Here is a 19,353-nt window from a genome sequence, read left to right on the forward strand (position 1 = left end):
AACAGAAGACTTTGATCTCTTGCTTAGGAACACTCTGGCTGGCTTTTGTTAGGTCGATGTGGTGGCTGGGACCATAGGCATGTATACTACATAGGGTGTTATAATGTGGAAAAAAACATCCTCATCGACCCTTCTCCCTTCTGGCCAAGAGTACTATTCACTTCAAGGCATGGTGGCATACCCTGCCCATGGTCGATGGCTATGAATAATGAGGTGTTAGCCTGCCCTTCTTAAAGAGAAGTTTTAGCTGTTGCACCTCAGCAGACTAAAGGTGAGATACTAAGCTTGCCCAGAAGAGATGAGCATACCACCAGAAAACATGAGATCCACCCACTGAAGAATAGACCTAGGAGAGAGGCTGTGCTCAGAATGGAGCAAGTCCAATAAGCCTGGTAGAACAATGATGACTTACAGAGAAAATGCATCATTAGAAAGCATCAAGGATAATGAAATATCAGAATTATGAATTGTTCCACATATTTCTAGTATGTGGTTCCTTCACATATGATTATTTCCCGGGTTCATTCTCTCCACCGGTACTTTGTTGTTGGAGTATACCCTCCATTTATGGGAATATGTTCTACTGTAAACATTCTTACATTTCATTAAATATCTTTGCTTTGAACTAACTTTCTCCTTTGACTAGAGAAAAAGTAATCACACTAGTAGGGGCTCAGAGACATTGTTTTTAGTATACACAAAGAACATGAAATCTGGGAGAGAGACGACAACAGAGATGCCACATAAATAAGTACAAAATGATTCCAAGAGGGCACTGACAACTGGGGGATTAGGAAAGGAAGGCCTCCTGAAAGAGTTAACACTTAAGTTAACTCTTAAAGGGAGATAGGGGTTCTAAGAAGCAGAAAGGAGGAGAGATGACATTCTAAACATGGAGGAGAGTATATTCAGAGGCATAAAAGAGGGAGAGACAGAATGTTGTGTATGAGGGATGGCTGGCAGGCCAGTTTGGCTAGACCATAAGAGAGAGGGAAGAAGAGTAATGTATAATTAGGCTGGAGAGGCAGGTGGGGTGAGGCACTTTAAATGCCAAGCAAGGGAGTCTGCATTTTATCCTACAAGCAAGGAGGGGGAACTACAGACAATTCCTGTGCAGGGGAATGACCCTGATCATTTGTGTTCTTTAGAAATGTTAATTTGGCATCTGTGTAGAGAATGGAATGGAGAGGGAAGAATTGGAAGCAGGGAGACCAATTAGGTGGTTATTGCAATAATCTAGGCAAGAAGTGATGTGGGTCGAAATCAAAATGGCAGGGATGGCAAGAAAAAGATGAGGGGGGAGAGATGAGGATCATGGGCAAATCTCTTGGCCTTTCAGCACACCAGTTCCTCAATTTTAAAGTGAAAAATCAATAATAATGGTAGCTCCCCACTCAGAGACCATGAAGGCCATCCCTAGAGGGCAGAATAACAGCTGTAATTCCATTCCACTGAGCACTTATTGTCTTTGAGGTGCCAGGCACAGGAATCACACTGTATCCAATCTACACACAGTCACACATTTTCACATAGGTGAGAATCAAATTAAAGTGAACATTGGGGAAATGAGAACTAGAAGAACAACAGAAACAGGGCCTAGGATAAAGTGAATGAAAGCAACACTGAAAGGGAGCTGAACTTAGCCAGAGACTGCTCTTATTTCAAAAGAACAAAGGCTGAAGGTCCTTATAATCTGCAGAGGTGAGGGGATATAGATGGAGGACATCATAAGCTGGTGGATGCAGGCTGCTTGGTCAACTAGTTTTTCCTTGATTGTTTTTTTCTGTTATTAGGTAGAGTTTCAGTGGAAGGGAGGGTGAGGCAGTATAGAGGGAGATAACTGTGGTAGGAAAGGTATCTGTAAAATTTTAAAAATAAATTAAAAATGAGCATCAGTAGCAACCTTAAAGGAGAAAAAGAGGTAGAGAAAGGGTAACCTTTAAAGTATGTTTGGAAAGGGGTTATTTTTATGTGCATCTGCACAGATTTGAGGAGGTGAGGAAATGTAAGCTCCCAGGGGTCAGGGATCCCAGGGGTCCCTGTATCCCTGGCACCTGGCATTGCACCTGGCATATAGTAAGAGACTAATGAATGACTGTTGATTATTAGCTACTCTACTTATAAAACATATGGGTCTTTATACCAGATAACATAACCACTTTGTGGCTCCTCTAATTCTTTCAAATGCAGGATTTCTAACTGACAGGCACCTATCAGCTCACAGAGCTAGATATGGAAGAGATATTAGAGACCAACTAGTCCAATCTCCTCATTTTCCAGATGAAGATACTGGGGCCCAGAGAGAAGTCATTTGCCTATGACTTTACAGGTATCAAGTAAAAAGTAGTGGAGCCAGAGTCCAAATTCTTATGTGGTGCTCATGAATAAATTGAAGCTTCTTGTTCTCAGCTTTGAATGAACCACATTGAATTCTGGCTCCTGCCATTCTCCAGTTATCACTAACATCTTTAATAAAGTGATAAAATATGGCAAAGTGCTATTTGGGTGAAGGAGTTATTACAATGCATATATCAGCTAGCGGGTAGCCCTAAGGAACCAGCTTCAAAAGAAATTAGTCTGCTTGCTACTCCCTCTCACAAAAAGAAAAATCAGATTTTAGGAAAGTATGAATTTTTAATTGAATCAGAAAAGAAACCCCACAGCACAAATGTCACACTTGAAGTTCGGGGATCGGGCCTTAAATATCATGGAGTCCAGGCATGTTTAATTGTTTTCTGTGTCATGGATCCATCTGGAAGTCTAGCAAAGATTACAGACCCTCTTCTCAGCATGTTTTTTTTTTTTGAAAGAAATGCTGTTTCAGATTCGTGAAGATAAAGATGCCATTTTTTTTCACATTAAAGTTCTAGAATCCTTTCCATCTATCATCAAGCCCCTTGAGGGGCTGTGGAACTCTGTATAAAAACCTCTGATCTGGTCCAACTGTCCCTGCTTTCTGAGAGAGAAGACTGAGAGTCAGAAAAGAAAAATAATTTGCCCAAGTTTACTCAATGAGTAAGTTGCAGGTTTCTCACTTTTTTAGATAAGGGCTTTTCTATCACATCAGGCTGCCATTGCTAGCTTCTAACCTTATACCATATGACCTAGGATTCTATAACTCAGAGCTGGAAGGCATTTTAGAAATAATTTTGTCCAAATGTCCCATTTTACAAATAAGGAAACTAAGACCCAGAGGAGCAAAGTATGAGTAGTATAGATATTAAAAGTCTGAATTTAAGCCCTGGCTACAAATCCAGGGCTTCTTCATTATGTCTCCCTCATAGTTATAGCACTACCAGAGGTTACCAGGAAGAATGGGAAGAACAGGAAGAACTTATGAATATCACTCATGATGGATTTCTTTTTTTAAAAAAAGTTTTTAGCGCCCCTCTTAATTACTGAGCTTGCCTGGTCATATTCTGTTTATAAGTTCTCCTTGTGATAACTAGCCTGATGCCCAGTGTAGCTGAGGTGTATTGACCATGGCCTTGTGAAAGAGGTAGTCAGCTATACCCCTTATTCACACATACCTCTCTCTATCTGGACACAAAAGAATAATAGCTAACATGCAAGGAGGGTTTTTAAGTTTTTAAAAATGCTTTACAATATAATTTCATTTAAGTTTCTTAATCCTGTGATAGGCACTATCTTATCTCTACTTACAGATGAGGAAACTGAGGCTCAGAGGTTAAATGACTTGTGGGTTTCAAGAGTTAAGGGTCTGCTGCAGGACTTGAACTCAAATCTTCCTGAATCTAGCACTCAAATGCATTTTGGAATCTAATAGCTAAGGCAGCTGTAGACCTTGATTGCCTTAGGATGTCAGGGAAGAATGGAGATAAAGGCAAGTCAGATTTGTAAAATATTCATCCCTATGTAAACTACACACACGCACAAATATAAAGAGCTTAGCACAACTCTTTAAGCAGACAATCATGACACTGTGAGTGGTTGTTAAAGGTGCAAACTAATTAAAAATGTAATCCTGTGATTTCATCTTAATCTCTTAGTTATCAACTTTACTCAATGTCTACACATAGCATTTAGCTGCCACCTTCATTTAGATAAATGACTGGATGGTCTATCCAATCTGTTTATTAGGAACCCACAAATTGCTAACATTCTGTTGCTCATGATTAAAAAGAACACACTAATTTTAAAAGCATTTTTATTAGCACCAGCATTGCGCTCCAGACACAAAAGAAACACTCTTTTTAATTAATTTTACATCAAGTCTGCTAACTGGGCAAACAAGTCTTCCTATGCTTTCAGAGTCAAATTGGAGTGTGCTGTGACTATAAGTAAGAGGGAAAGTGAATTAAGAAAGTGATTTGAAAATTGAGCACCAAGAGTTTATTACAGAACTAAGAAGGCCAATGGTTTTTCAAGGTAATCCTTTCCCAAGTAGGAAATGGCTCAACCAGCTGTAAAGGAATACACTTGTGCCTTAAGATGAAAGAGATGATTTTGGAGGATCCTGAACTGATGCAAAGTGAAGTGGGCAAAAATTTATTCAAAGAAAAAAATTGTAAAGAAAAACAACTTTCATCACTGTGTGACAAAGCATGCCTCCAGAGAACCTGTGATGGGCCACATTGCCCACTCTCAACAGGCAGAGGTGAAAGACTCAGGGTGAGGAAAGAGACCAACTTTTGGATATGGTCACTGTGTGGATGTTTGGCTTCAGTAGGCATACTGCCACATGGTTCTTTTTTTCTTTCCCTAGCTTTTTAAATTGAGAGGATGAAAGGGAGAAGGCTGAATCAGCAATAAAGATGCACAAAAAGAGAGCCATTGGAACATTTTAAATTGTATAGAAGAGAACAGATCATTCAGATGAAAGAGACAAGCTGGACAGTTCTGAAAGTAATGTGTGGAATTCTTCACATACATTTTCAAAAGCAAATGGCATGAAATAAAGATATATAGATTTAAATGAAGATTTCATACTCAGTCCTTTTTTGGGTTCTGCTTTGTGTACAGAGATGTTCTTTTTTTGGTGTTTAAGGTCAGAATGAAAAAAAAAGTAATACCTCCTTTCTCAGTACATATGTTTCAGCAACTGGTAAGCTTTTTGATCAGAAGAGTGTTTTTGGTAAAGAACGGGGCCAATTATGTGTAGCATTCTGAACAGTTGTATTATTTGTATCCTCTTAAAACATCTTATAAGTGTTCTCAAAATGTGGAAATGTGAAGACACTCCAGGGCTGATGTGGTAAGAGTTCACTCTTCTATGTAATCCCAGGTGGCTCTGGCAAGACGGGGGTGAGAATTAGGCTGTAAACATATCCCTCTAGACAGGACTACTGTCATGACTGTGTCATAACAAGATCCCTAAATCATCACCATGTTTTTGCTTTTGTGGAAGTATACCACTACAGGAATGAATCAGTTTCCAAACCTAGTTATCCCCACCTTACTGGTGGATGGTAGAGTTCTGAGCTCTTTTGTTGGTGAGGAATTTGTGTTGCTACTTGAGGCTTTTGGAGACATGATCGTGGACCCATGCCATTTGGCTTTAGAAACAGGGTTATAGCACGACAGAGGCTCCTGGCAAAGCATCCCACAGGTGCTATTCCTTTGGGATCCCATGGGAACACCTTTCTGGACTGTAGCCTGCCATATGATGTTCAAGGTCCTGTGGCTTACACTCAACACTGGGCATGTTTTGTAATGGGATGGGATAAGTCTCTTAAATAAGCCTGCTGGCATGCTGAAATATATCAATCTGGGGGATATCCCCCAGATTGGGAATCTGTCTGCTCCCTTGGACAAATCACAACATTGGGGAAGGTTTGGGGATAGTGAACAGTTGCCATGTGCTAGGCCAAGATACTATAGTAAATGTCACTGGGTTTAATGCTATCAGACAGCAACAAGGAGGTGAGACTTCATCATTTGACAGCTCTGCAATCAAAGAGAGGAGGGAAGACTCTTTGGGAAACCTTCCATAAAAATTATGCCAAATTTATACAGAAACTGAGTACACATTCAGACATTCACTCACGTGGGATGTGGCAATGAGGACGCAACTGGTACATATGTCTGTGGAAAATTTTAATTCACTTTAGTAACTGACCCTCCCCAACTTAGAATGAGTCCTTGGAAAAAACACCAGTCCCTTTTCCTCCCAAATATGGTCCATCACACAAGCAAAACTGCAAGCTGTACCAACTTATGAGGATTCCGCGACCTTCTCAGTTACCTGGGGGCCTCGGCTGCACCCTACAAAAAAAAAGAATTTAGGCTAAACGGCATCGAAGAAGTCACTGGGAGCAAAAGTGAATGGGGCTGGTGGAGACATAAAGAAGGGCTTCAGTGCTGTTAGGCAACTATCAGAATTAAGGAAATTAGGGATGCTTTAAGGGGTGTTCTCACTAGAAACTACAGGGGCAAATTTTAGCTCAAAAGGAAAAATTCCCTGAAAAATGGAATGGGCTACTTTAGGAGATGAATTCCCCCTTACTGGTGCTATTTGAACAGAGAGCAGATGACCATTTGTTGGGTATGTTTTAGAAGGGATTCCTAGTCAGGTGTAAGTTAGGTTGGATAAGACAGTATAGTGGAATGGATACAATTGGAATGGGTTAGAATCCTGCCTCAAACATTAGCTGAACCACCTGGGTTAACTTAACCTCTATGAGATTCAGTTTCCTCATCTGTAAAATGTTATAACATGTACTTCACAGGACTTGTAAGTATCCTAAGAGATACGCACATTTATGTATGTATACATATATATGTATATAAAGGCACTTGCTATCTATAGTGTGTGTATATATGTACATGTACACACATATATGTACACACATTATTGTTGTTACATTGATGACAAGGACCAATGAGGTCCTTTCCTCAGAAGTTCTGAGATTCTACAACTTTGTGAAAGAGTTCTTCAGGAGATAATGGTGACTGCTCAGACTATTTGTCCCATGTGTCTGATAAAAGTGTTACTGTGTCCCACAATAATGCCTGTGGCCCTAGCTTCAAGTGTCTCGTGTGCGCAAGACATACCCAAAGACTCCCAGTAAAGACATTGTTTTTTTTTCCCAGAGAGCTGTGTGTTAGACCTTGTTTATTGGGCACATTTCACAGTGACTAACTGTTCTCTTGACATCTCCAGTTCTCTGCTATTTCAATTCAGATGGGAAGAACACCTCCAAAAAGAAGTGTTGGAGCACTTCAACCTGCTATCATTGTTCTCTGGAGAAACAGTTACAGACCTAGGGGGAAGAAACTTTGCTGACAGTATACATGTGATATTTGGACCCAGGACCATGTTTTAACATCAGAGGCACAGTGCTTGGAGCGAGACGATAACATTACTGGGGAGAACACTGAATTCTTTCTCCCTTTATCTTTCTTGGTGGTTACTATACAGACTCAGGTGCTCACAATTCTTATTAATTAGATACTTCAAGACTCCTCTGTTCCCTCTTAGACACTCCTATATCTTCTATCCCCACAGGCATCTCTTAGTCCATGGGTCCAAGAACTTCTGTCAACAAAGTCGTGGTCAGTGGTTGGAGAGAAGGGATTATCTCTTTACCATAGTCAGCCCTCCTCACCTCACCTTCTGAATCATCCACTTTCCCACTGAAATCCTCTTCTCTCTCTCTCTCATTCTCTCTTCCTCCTTTCTCTCCATTTCCTATTCCTCATTCCTCTTACCTTCTATCATGTGATATGTATCTAGAGTCAAAAAGCAAGGGACCAGGGAGAAGCAACTTGTCCCCAGTAACAAAGCTTTTGTGGTCTAGGCCTGGAGTCTCTAAGGTCCCAGGGTCTCCAGATTCCAAATCCAGAACTACTGCCTCTTCATAACAATGACCATTAATGAGGTCTTCAAAGACAAGCTGGGTGGCCATTTCCTGAGAATGTCACACAGAAGCCACCTACTTATGGTAAGAATTCGAGTGGATCACTAGAGTCCTATCTGACTGAGATTTTATGGGCTGTTTGATTTACAAGCACCTGACCAACTTCATAACAATTAAATTCTCTGAAAATTATTATGTTCCAATGGAGTCTGTGGCAGGTAAGGAGGTAAACGGTTTTGATGTAATATTCCTCCTGAAGCAATCCTTGTGTAGTAGCATGAGGACTAGGTTTGAAAGGAAAGGATCTGAGTTGGAATTCTAGATATGCACATGCACTACTTTTGTGGTCCTAAAAAAGTCATTTGTCCTTTATTCTGGGCCTTAGTTTTCCCTATCTGTGGAAAAAAAAAAAAGATCTGCGTGAGATACTCCCTACAATCTCTCCCAGTTTTGACATTTTGTGTTTTGGCTCAGACATTCCCTGTCTTTCCCAGCTCTGATATTCTACATTCTAGGGTTCCTTCTAACATTACAATCTGTGTTCTAAGATATTTTTCAGTCTCTGACATTCTTTGTTCTATAGTTAAGATCACTATTAACTCTGGCATTGATTTATTTTCCGAGGCCCTTCCAGGTTTGATACTGTATATTCCCTGTTCTAAGGTCTCATCCTAACCGCTCTCATCCTCCATTCTAAGGCTCCTTTCAGCTCTAAACTTTTCTCAGATGTTTTAAGGTATCTTTGAACTTGGTAGTCTATGTTCTCAATCCTCCTCAAACTCTTGACAGTCTATGTTCTTTGTCTAACATTCCTTCTAAGAGCCCTTTCAGTTCTCGTAATTTGTATCTGTACCAGTTAAGTCCCGCCTTTCCCACCTCTACGGTTCCTTTCAACTCCAACCCTCTATCCTCTGTCTAAAGATCTTTCAGTTTCAGTCCCTTCTTGCTGCGATATTCCACCTTCTGCAGCTCCACCATCTCCCAGGTCCAGTGTTCTGTTACAAGATCTCTTACCGCCCTATGTTTGGTTTTCTCAGGTCCCTTCCAGCCCTGCTGTCGTCTGCTCTCCCGGATTTGACATACTGGTTCTAAGGTTCTGAACCTCTATGTGCTCTCCCCCACTCTCTTTTCTACGACCTCCCTCCCCCTGGGCTTTGCCTTTCTTTTCCATTAGGTTCCTTCTCCAGATTCACTTCTGGAATAGGAAATCTCTAGTGGAAGCATTTGTGAAGTTCAGACCTCCAAGCCCCAGGGGGACGGGCGAGTTCTGAGCCTTGGTTAAGGCCCCTCCTTCCCCCCACTTCCCTCTTCCCCTCCCCCACCCCCACCCCCTCCCGGCCCCGGCCGGGCAGCCTCCCTCCCACACTCACTTTCATACTGGGCGCTCGGGGCGGGGTCGCCGCGCAGACAGGGGAGGGTTGGCTGGGCCAGGCTGGGCCGGGCTGGGGCTGGGGCGGGGCCCGAGGGCTGGTGGCGCTTCCCCAGCTCCGCTCCTCCCTCGCACCCCCTAGGTTCCAGCGGAAAGAGACCGGAGGCGGGGAAACGGAAATTACGTTGAGCGGGGCGGAAGCGGAAGTTGCCCCCGGGGACGCGCAGGCTCGGTAGTTCCCTAGATCTCCTCTGGACCGGTGACCATTGCCTCCCAGCAGCCCCGGGCGGGGGCGGGGCACCTATTTGGATCTTGGGAAAGTTATTTCCATCTCTGGCCAGTTTATATATAGACTGGGTGGAATGCTCACAGGGAAAAGACTAATAATGAAGTTAATAATAATAATAGCTACATTAATAATGGTAATAATACCAGCTAACATTTATGGAGAACTTTAAGGTTTGAAAACTTAAAAAATAAATCCATAGATGGATGGTTAGATGGATAGAGAAATAGATAAATACATGAATAGATGTATAGATGATGGATGGATAATATTATTAGTAGATGGATAGATGGATGGATGGATAAATATATGAATGAATGATAGATAGATGGCCAGATAAATACATGAATAGATGGGAAGAACTGTAGATAGACACAGATAATTGATATATTGATATAGATAGATGGTGGGTGGGTGGAAAGATATTTGATCCTTGCAACAACCCTGTGAAATAGATGCCAATGTTATCCTGATTTTACGTATAAGAAAACTGAGGAAGGGAGAGGTTAAGTTTGCTTCAAGTCACACAGTAAGTGTCCCAGGAACAGCTCAAACTCAAGTCTATGGTTCAGATTGGCATTAATTAGCATTTATTAAGTTTCCACTACATGCCAGCACCATGGTAAGCACTGGGTATTCAGAGGAGCAAAATCTAATTCCTGATCTCAAATTGTTGTTACTTGCTTTTTTTCATTTATTTGGATATCTTCTTCCTTGAGTAATCACAAGTGAACAAGAGTAGTCAAAACAGGGGCATAAGCCTTTTTATTTATTTACTTTTTTGGTATAGTTCTCGAGGTAGGAATATTTTTTATATTTTAAAATATAGGGGACATCTAGGTAGCTCAGTGGATTGGGAGCCAGGTCTAGAGACCGGAGGTCCTAGTTCAGATTTGGCCTCAGATACTTCCTAGCTGTGTGACCCAGGGCAAGTCACTTAACCCCCATTACCTAGCCCTTACTACTCTTCTGCATTGGAACCAATACACAGTATTGATTCCAAGATGGAAGGTAAGGATTAAAAAAAAAGTATAATTAAATTTCATTTTAAAATGTAAAAACCATTCTTAGCTTTCTGCAAGTACAGAAATAAAAACAGGCTTCTGGTTGTTTGCTGTGTTCTTCATGAAGGGGCAAAAGGGACTGATGAGGGAAAGTAAAATGGATTCTGTAGACACTGTAAGAGCAGCTAGATGGGGTAGTGGATAAAGTACTACAGCTGAAGTCAGGAAGATGCGTCTTCATGAGTTTTACTAAGGTCTCAGACACTAACTATGTGACCCTAGGCAAGTTATTTGATCCTGTTTGCCTCAGATTTTTCATCTGTAAAATGAGCTGGAAAAGGCAATGGCAAACCACTCAAGGATCTTTGCAAAGAAAATCCCAAATGGAGTCACAAAGAGTTGGCTGAGACTGAACAGACACTGAAAGGAGGTCTGAGAAGGTTAATCCGATGCCAGAAGTAATTCAGGGAAAAAAATAGCAAGGAGTTGAACTTTATTCTCTAGAAAACCAGTGAGTGACTCTGTTGGACTTGACCTTTAAGATCCAGTTTACTTTTAACTTTTCTCAATCCTCATCTTTCTTGACCTCTCTGCAACCTTTGACTCTCTTGGTACTCCTTCCTATTGGATCACTCCTCAGACTGCTTTGTTGGAGCTTCATCCAGGTCATGCCCATTAGTGGTGGGTGTTATCCAGCGCTCTGTCTTCTCCTATACTCTTTAACCTGAGGACCTCATCAGGTCCCCAAGATTCAATTACCATCTCTATGCTGATAATTCTCAAATCTGTTTGTCCAGTTCTAACCTCTCTCTCCTGACTTCCATCTTATGTTTCCAACTTTTTATTAGATATCTCAAGCTGGATGTCTCCTTGAAATCTTAAATATATCCCAAACTGAACTCATTATCTTTGCCTTCAAACTATCCCCACTTCCAAACTTTTTTATTCCATTGAAGGCATCCTTTTCTTCCTAGTCACCCAAACACACAACCTAGGTGTCATTTTTAATTCTTCCCTCCCATCCACCATATCTAATCAGTTGTTCATTTCTGTCATTTCTCCCTTCTTTACAATCATATCTTAATATATCCAGAGACCAGAGACCCTGAGCCTTAGGAGATAGCCTTTTTTTTTTTTTTGTGCAAAGAAATCTTATGACAGTGACAAAATAATACAATTAAAATTAAAATAGAATGGATATATAAATCTTTTACATAGGCAGGTCATAACCAATGATGCAAGAGCTGAATAAGCTGTACAGTACAAAAATAATCACTATGGGTGGTAGCCCATGTCTGATATTATGGTTTACTTTTCCAAGACCTCTACAATAAGGGGTTGGGTTCTCATTGTTTTCTGTTGACAATTATGAAATACTAGGAGTCAGCAGTTGAATGACTGATGTTTGCACCTAAGAGCAGCCTTTTACCTCCCTTCTGATTGTCTTGAGCTTTTACCCCAAAGCAGTCCTCCACCTCTTTCTGGTAACATTTGCACCTAAGAGCAGCCCTCCACCTCCCTTTGGCCAATGTTGTTATACATAGAACAGGGTGTGCTGGGCTTAGTGGAAACTCTTCGGTTATAGGCTTAAGGTCAAAATGCCTGTGAACAAGATTTGATACCACCCTAAACTGTATTTTTCTTAGCTAATGTTTATAATTCTTATAAAGAAAAGTGTGTTGTTTGACTAATGATTGTTATTAAAATAATCATAAAGGCTAATAGTATTATAATCATAAAAGAGGATAGGGGATTTCACACTCACACATTGTCCTCCTTGCTGATCCTCACAAAGGACCCTTCCCTTTCCCATTTCTAAGCATTTTCACTGATTGTCCTGGAATCTTCTTCCTTATCTCTGCTTCCTGGCTTCCCCTTCATTATTCAAGACTCAATGAAGTCCCAGTCTTTACTGGGACTACAAGAAGCCCCTTCTCAGTTCTTTTCTTTTTCTTTTTAAAGAACCCGTACCTTCTTAGTTCAGTTCTAAGACAGAAGAGCAGCAAGGGCTAGGCAGTTGGGGGTAAGTGACTTGTCCAGCTAAGAAGTACATGAGATCAGATTTGAACACAGGTCCTCCTGACTGCAGGCCCCTATTCCTTTTTTATCTTAGTGGCTTCGCTCTGAGCCTATCCCCAATTAATCCTAATTTTTATCTTATTTATTTATCTTGTTTGTATTTGTTGGAATGTGGCATCATTGGATTATGAGTTCCTTGAGAACAGGAACTGTTTTTTTGCCTTTATATCCCCAATCCATAGTACAGTGCCTGGTATGTAGTAGGTGATTAATACATGCTTGTTGACCTACTGATTGATGTCCAAAGGACCCTGTCCGATCTATGTTCTAAGGGAGGGTTTCTTAACCTGGGTCCACAGATTTCTGGGGCATCTGTTAATTTGTTTTTCTCAATATTATAACTATTTCAATATAACTGGTTTCCTTTGTACTTTATAATTTATGCATTTTAAAACATCATTTTGAGAATTGGTCCATAGATTTTACATGTCTGCCAAAAAGGGTCTACAATACAAAAAAAGATTAAGAATCCCTGTTTTAAATTCTCTTGGGGATTTCATTTGCTCCTGTGAACTCAATTCTCTCAGATCAATACATTCAATCCTTAGTTCCAGTTGTACATCACCAACTGCCAGTTGGACATTCAGTTCCCCTATTGTTATTTCAAACCCAAGTTGTCCTAAACTCATTATCTCCCCCTCTAAACTTGGCTCTCCAAACTCCTTAATATCTGTGGATAGCACTAGATCCTTTCATTCATTCAGTTTTACAACCTTTCAATCATGCCAACCTCTTTCTTTACCCTTCACTTCCCACTTCCCAAATTTAATTTTCTCAATCTCAGCTGCAGGGTCTATTTTGCATCAGCCATCTCTTCTAGGGCTTCTGGGTTCATTCAGGCCCTTGCTACCTCTCTCCTTACTAGACTCCTCTAGTAACTTCCTAAGTGGACTCCTAGATTCTAACTTCTATCTCCCATCCATTCCCCACAAAAGCAGCCAAAGTAATCTTCTAAAGTACAAGTTCATGGTCAAGAATTTCAAAGGTTGGTATTCAGAATTTTTTTCTTCCCTGTTGCTTCTAGGATAAAATCCAGATTTATGTTTTTTAAACATTTTAAAGCCCTTAATCTGACTCCAGCCTACATGTCCAGTCTACATATGGCTCCCATCACTGTCTTCATTACAGCTGAATTGCTTTTTCCCAAATTCATCATTCCATCTCCTAACTACATCCCTTTGAGCAAGCTAATCATTATGCCCAGAATGCTCTCTGACCCTATTGTCTATTAGAATTTCTGACTCAGTTCCTGGCCTGGAATCTGTGGAAAAGAGGTGAGACCTTTGCTTCTGTTGGTGGGACAATGATAAATGATCACAAAGAAAGGACAGAGCTGCCCATTTTTAATTTTGTTTCTGTTTTCTTTGAAAAGGAAAATGACCTTTACACTGGAAATAGACCAAAAGACAGATTCAATAGGGACTGGAAACCCAAGATAAGCAAAGAGATCACTAGAGAACATTTTGTTGTCCTTGATGAATTCATTGCCTGGCCCTCTTGCAATACATCCTTAGTTCCTGAAAGAATTGAATAATGTGACCACTGAGTCATTGTCCATTATATTTGAAGATGGAAATTCAGAAAGGTCCCACAAGATTGGAGATTAGAGATTGTTCTCCTATTTTCAGAAAGATGGAAGAGAGCATCTTCTTCAAATTTATAGGCTAGTGAGCTTGACTTGGATTACTCGGAAAGTTCTAGAAAAGATCATTAAACACCTGGTTGGTGAAGATCTAGTAAGGTAATTATGAAGAACAAGCCTGCTTTCATCAATAACAGAACATGCCACCAACCTTCCTTTTTTTTTGATAGGTAAACTGGTGGATGAGGAGAATACTATTAATATAGTTTACCTGGATTTTGTCAACATTTTTGACAAAGTAAGTATTTTATATGCTATGCATTTGGAGAAGATGGAATGAAATGGATTAGACAATAATATAATTAGATTGATTAGAATTGGTTGGATGATTAGACTCAATGAAGCACTGGTCATGGTTCAGAGCCAGCCTGGCAGGAGGTCTTCAGTGGAGTGCTCAAGGGATTTACTTGGCTCTGTGCTGTTTAATATTCATATTAATGATTTGAAAAAAGAACAGATTTGCAGAGATAATACACAGCTGGGTGAGATAGCTAAGTCCCTAGATGACAGAAGCAGGATCTAAAAGGATCTGGATAGACTAGTGCTTGAGCTAAATCTAATGAAATGAAATTCAGTAGAGATAAAGACAAAAAAATCAACTTCACAAATAAATGTATTTTGGGGAAATCATGGGTAGACAGTTGTTCTGAAGAAGGGCATTGTGATTTCATAGCTTGATACAAGTCACCAATGTAATATGGCAACCAAAAAAGCTTGGGAAGCCTGAGGAGAGGCAGAGCTTACAGCAATAAGGAAGTGACCATCCTTTTAAGACATCTTCTGGAGTATTATGGTCACTTCTGGGCACTATAAGAAGAATATTGATCAATTGGAGAATGTTCAGTAAATCTTCTTCATGCTAATGAAGGGCCTCCAGTCCATTATATATAAGGGTGAATTGAAGGAACTGTAAGGTGTTTAGTCTGGAGAAGAGAAGATTCAGGGAGTGGAGGACATAAGAGCTATTTTCAAGTATTTGAAAGTCTGTCAAGTGGAAGAAGGATTCACCTTTGTTATTTCTGGTCCCAAAATCAAAAAGGCAAGTTTAGGCTCAAGATCAGGATAAACTTGGTAACATTAAGGCTGTTATAAAATGTCAGTGGCTTACTTCAAGAGGTGACGGTTCCTTACTACTTGGAGACCTTCAGGCAAGGGCCAGATAAACCCCTCATCAAGACTATTACCATCAGGATTCCTTTGAGCACTGGATCTTTTCCCAACTCTCAAATTCTATGATTTTGTCATTCTATGACATTTAATCATTAATTAAATCAAATAATTTAAGTCACTTAATTCACTAAATATCTATTAAGTTTCAAGACAAGCTGTAGGTGTGAGGATATTGAAACAAAACGTTTACATTTCCTATCTTTGAAGATCTCCTAGGAGTAAGGCAGTTGGGAACCCTATATGTAGACAGATACAAGTAATCAAAGTGGTATAATGGAGCACTTTGTTAACTTCTGGCCTTGTTTCAAGAACTGTAAAATAAAAAAGATTGTATTATTTGATTCCTAAAGTCTCGCCCAGGGCTAACCCCTATAACCTTATGCACCCCTCCCTTTTTTTTCTCTTTCCACAATCAGGAGTTAGGGCATTTGATCTGCAGAGCAGGAAGGGAGCATATTCTAAGACTTGCTGTGGGGTAGTATACATAAACTTAGGGGATATTATGAACCTCTGGACTGGTGTTAGAATGTCTTTTACACTGTGATTGGGGAAATATTTCAGACAAAGGAAGAGTAAAAAAGTCATATGCAACTTCTTGGTGGAAAACACATACAGGCCTGGGGAATCTTGGTACCCATTTTGCTTTCCGTGTGAGCCTTGAGAGCATAGGTACCCAAGACACCAAAGGCCTAGGCAATGATGGATCTCTTCTTGGCAATACCTTCTGAACCTAACCGTGCTTTCTGGGCAGTGCCTGTGTCAGTGGTGGGATGACCCTCACAGCCATGGCTCTGAAGTCCCTGACACTTCCAGAGCCTACCCAGATCCTGCCTTTCCCCTTCTGTTTAACTCACACTTTGCCTCTTTTGCTTCACCAAATTCCCATCCTAGAACCCTCACCTCTTGGGGTCCATCTAAACTCCAATCTCTGAGTCCTGCCCCCAATCCCTACTGGAAAAGACAAGTGAGGAGCACTTAATGGGTTCATATGTAGAAAAGAAGAAAGGTCTGGTTGAAAGCAGCCTGGCTATATCGGCTAGAACAAAGAATGTTGGTCCCCAGTGCCCAATTTTTATGTTAGTGACTGTCTCTCCCTTTTTATAGGCTTGATAAGAGGAGCAACGGTTTTGCTGTGAAAGGGCACTGTACCTAATCTCCTGTTTGATCTCCGAAGGAACTTCAAAAATAAATGTTTGAAAGAAAAACTCTTAGATTTAGGGCATAGGATAATATCAAAGAATCCTCCTTGAGTGAAGCTGTGCAGATTTCCACTTTTTGGTGATCTAATGCTATTCCGCAGGTCATTTGTTACAGACACATTTCTGGCAAAGAAAATTGTTTTACGATTTAACAAGAGGTTTCACCCAGCAGACTTCATCGTGTCCTTTGGAAAAGGCCACTTTTTAGAGCTCCTCTCATTTTCCCCTGCAAAGAATGACCTACGATTTGAACAAAGCCTCACTAAGGTCTACTTTAGAAGTTCAAAATGCTCTACTTTGCCATTTCTGTGACACACCACATGAGCTGTACTGCTCTCACTGTGTCGATAGCTCAATTAGCTGCTGACATGTTGCCTCCTACTGCAGTGATTTCCAAGATGCTCTTCTTTCTCCCTCAGGATTTTAACATTTCACAATACCCCTTGAGACATCTGGAAACAGGGCAAATTGTTGCAAAACCAAGGTAGAAAATTCTTGCTTTATTAACTCATCCTTCACCAACTCTTTGCATCAGCTAGAGCTCAATCAAAAGGACATTTGTACCCCCGAGACAAGGCTTGAGCATCATACTCCTTGAGTTAGAAGTGGAGCCTTTATTATTATATATTGGACTTGACAAAAATGTAATAATAACTCACATTGATAAAGATTATAAAATACTTTCCTTATGAAAACCTTGTGGGGGCATGCAGGGGATAAAAATTATTCACCTGTATAATACAGGACATGACATTAAAAATAACTGACTAGGGGGCAGCTTGGTGACACAGTGGATTGAGTCAGACCTGGAGATGAGATGTCTTGGGTTCAAATCTGGCCTCAGACATTTCCTAGCTATGTGACCCTGGGCAAGTCACTTAATCCCCACTTACCACTCTTCTGCCTTGGAATAAATACATAGTATTGATTCTAAGATGGAGGGTAAAGGTTTTTTTTTTTTTAAAATAATAACTGACTATATTACTAAATTATGTGAAAAAGAATATACCATTGTACCCCTTTACCCCTCTAGAGGTTTTGTCCTAGACAGCTGCCTACCCCCTGGTTATAATTTTATTTATCATTTCTTCTAAGTTAAGACCATTAATAGCCCTCTTATTTTCCAATGCATAGAGAAAAGGGCAAAGAAAATGAAGAGGCAGTAAAGGGAGATTCATTGGTTATAGGCAATCTCCAAATGCAGTTATTTGATTTGTTATCATTGAGAGTTCTCAGTATGGGAATCGACAACAACATTAACAATAAAAGTGTTGTTAACTCAGCCTAAGAAAGGTAATTTTTGCTTCTTTCAGGATAGGAAACAGGCAAAATGAAGCTTTATAAATTGGAATTTGGATGAGACATCTCATCTAACAATAACCAAATACCATGTTATGGTATAAAGAACACAAGATTTGGGGTTAAATTGAGGTTCAAATTCCAACTATACCACTTGCTATCTGTGGTACCTCCAGCAAGTTAAATAAGGTCTTTGAACTTTATCTCCTCATCTAAAAATAATGACAGGGCAAAGAGACACATTGGAATTCATATATTTCACTGAGGCTTAGTGGGTAGAAGGGACCGATGACTAGAATACAGATCTCTAAAAACATTTTTGCTTTTTACCATCATCAAAATATCTCCCAGTATCCCATCTCCCAAAGAGCCAGAATATTTAAAAATAAAAAATAAAAACAAGAAGAAAAAGAGAGAAAAATCTCAATGATGAGACCGCTTATCCCTGAGAAAAGATGGTCTAGGACACCTACCATCCAAAAGGTTAAAACAAAAATGTCAAAAGAATACATGAACCAATGCTCACCCTGAGCTCATTTAATATCCCTCCCCTACTTCTCATGCTACTGGCATGGAGGCCACCCTAGCTGACACAAAGATCCGATACATGGGATTGCCAAAGAACCCAAGGACCCAAGATAGACTCACATCAAAGCCTGACCCTTTACCCTGAACTCCCTTCCCTCTCTCTAGATCTGTGGGGATCCTCACTCCAGACTGCAGAAACTTGTTCAGTCACAACAGCCAGCCAGCACTGGGTCAGCCCCCAGAGGCAGAAGCTTTTTGGGGCTCTGATGATGCTATATGGTGGGAGCGGACTGGGCTGCAAAGGATCTCTACAGAAGAATGGCGAAACTGAGGGAAAGAGCTATAAGTGAGAGTTGGGTAGATACCAAAGATGGATGGGCTGTCCTGAAAGGGCTCCTCAAGCCCTGACACTAGAGTCCTCCCTGAACACCCCAAAACACACATATATCTACATATACATACATATTCACATATCTGCATACCTCCATATGTATATATGGAGGTGTATGTATTATTAATTATTAATTTTTATCCATCACATTATCAATCATCAATCAAATTATTAATTAAATTTATCAAATCATTAATAAATTATTTTAATAAAAATTATTAATAAAAATATAATAGAAGCCTTAGGAGGTAGTTTACCCTTAATTGTGAATGGGCATTTTTATTCAGGTTTGGGATGTATTAGGTATCTCCTACTTATCTAGGAGTATTTTTTTTTCAATAGGAATTTTTTATTTTTATTAGATTAAAAAGTACAGATGGGATATGGGTAGGATGCTCTAGGGGAAAGAGACAAGGAAGAATTCGGAATACGTGATTGGTATGAGAGAAAAAGACAAATGGGGAGGGGCAGAGGCAGGGAGGTAAAGTCGGTAAGGTCCAGGTGACAAAGGGCAAAGATCCCATCTCACTCTAATATCACATATTTCTGTTTTGTATAAAATAACG

The 19,353-nt window shown here is 40.2% G+C and overlaps 1 protein-coding gene and 1 long non-coding RNA gene across 2 annotated transcripts in view; one reads left to right on the forward strand and one right to left on the reverse strand.

Annotated features, from left to right (window-relative positions):
- The window catches only part of LOC100014668 (transmembrane protein 263-like), a 399,095-nt gene extending 389,722 nt beyond the window's left edge, over positions 1 to 9,373 (reverse strand). The window contains exon 1 of the mRNA XM_007497370.2: positions 9,191 to 9,373. Within this exon, the coding sequence (XP_007497432.2) occupies positions 9,191 to 9,196 (6 nt within the window). The 5' untranslated portion in view covers positions 9,197 to 9,373. The remainder of the gene's footprint in view (positions 1 to 9,190) is intronic.
- Positions 9,374 to 9,453: 80 nt separating this feature from the next.
- On the forward strand, positions 9,454 to 17,337 carry LOC103106559 (uncharacterized). The gene is made up of 3 exons (XR_001623146.2): positions 9,454 to 9,611; positions 14,371 to 14,438; positions 16,475 to 17,337. It is a non-coding gene; the product is annotated as an uncharacterized LOC103106559 (long non-coding RNA).
- Positions 17,338 to 19,353: the final 2,016 nt, after the last annotated feature.

The sequence above is a fragment of the Monodelphis domestica genome, chromosome 6 (genome assembly GCF_027887165.1).
Source record: "Monodelphis domestica isolate mMonDom1 chromosome 6, mMonDom1.pri, whole genome shotgun sequence".
Lineage (NCBI taxonomy): Eukaryota > Metazoa > Chordata > Mammalia > Didelphimorphia > Didelphidae > Monodelphis > Monodelphis domestica.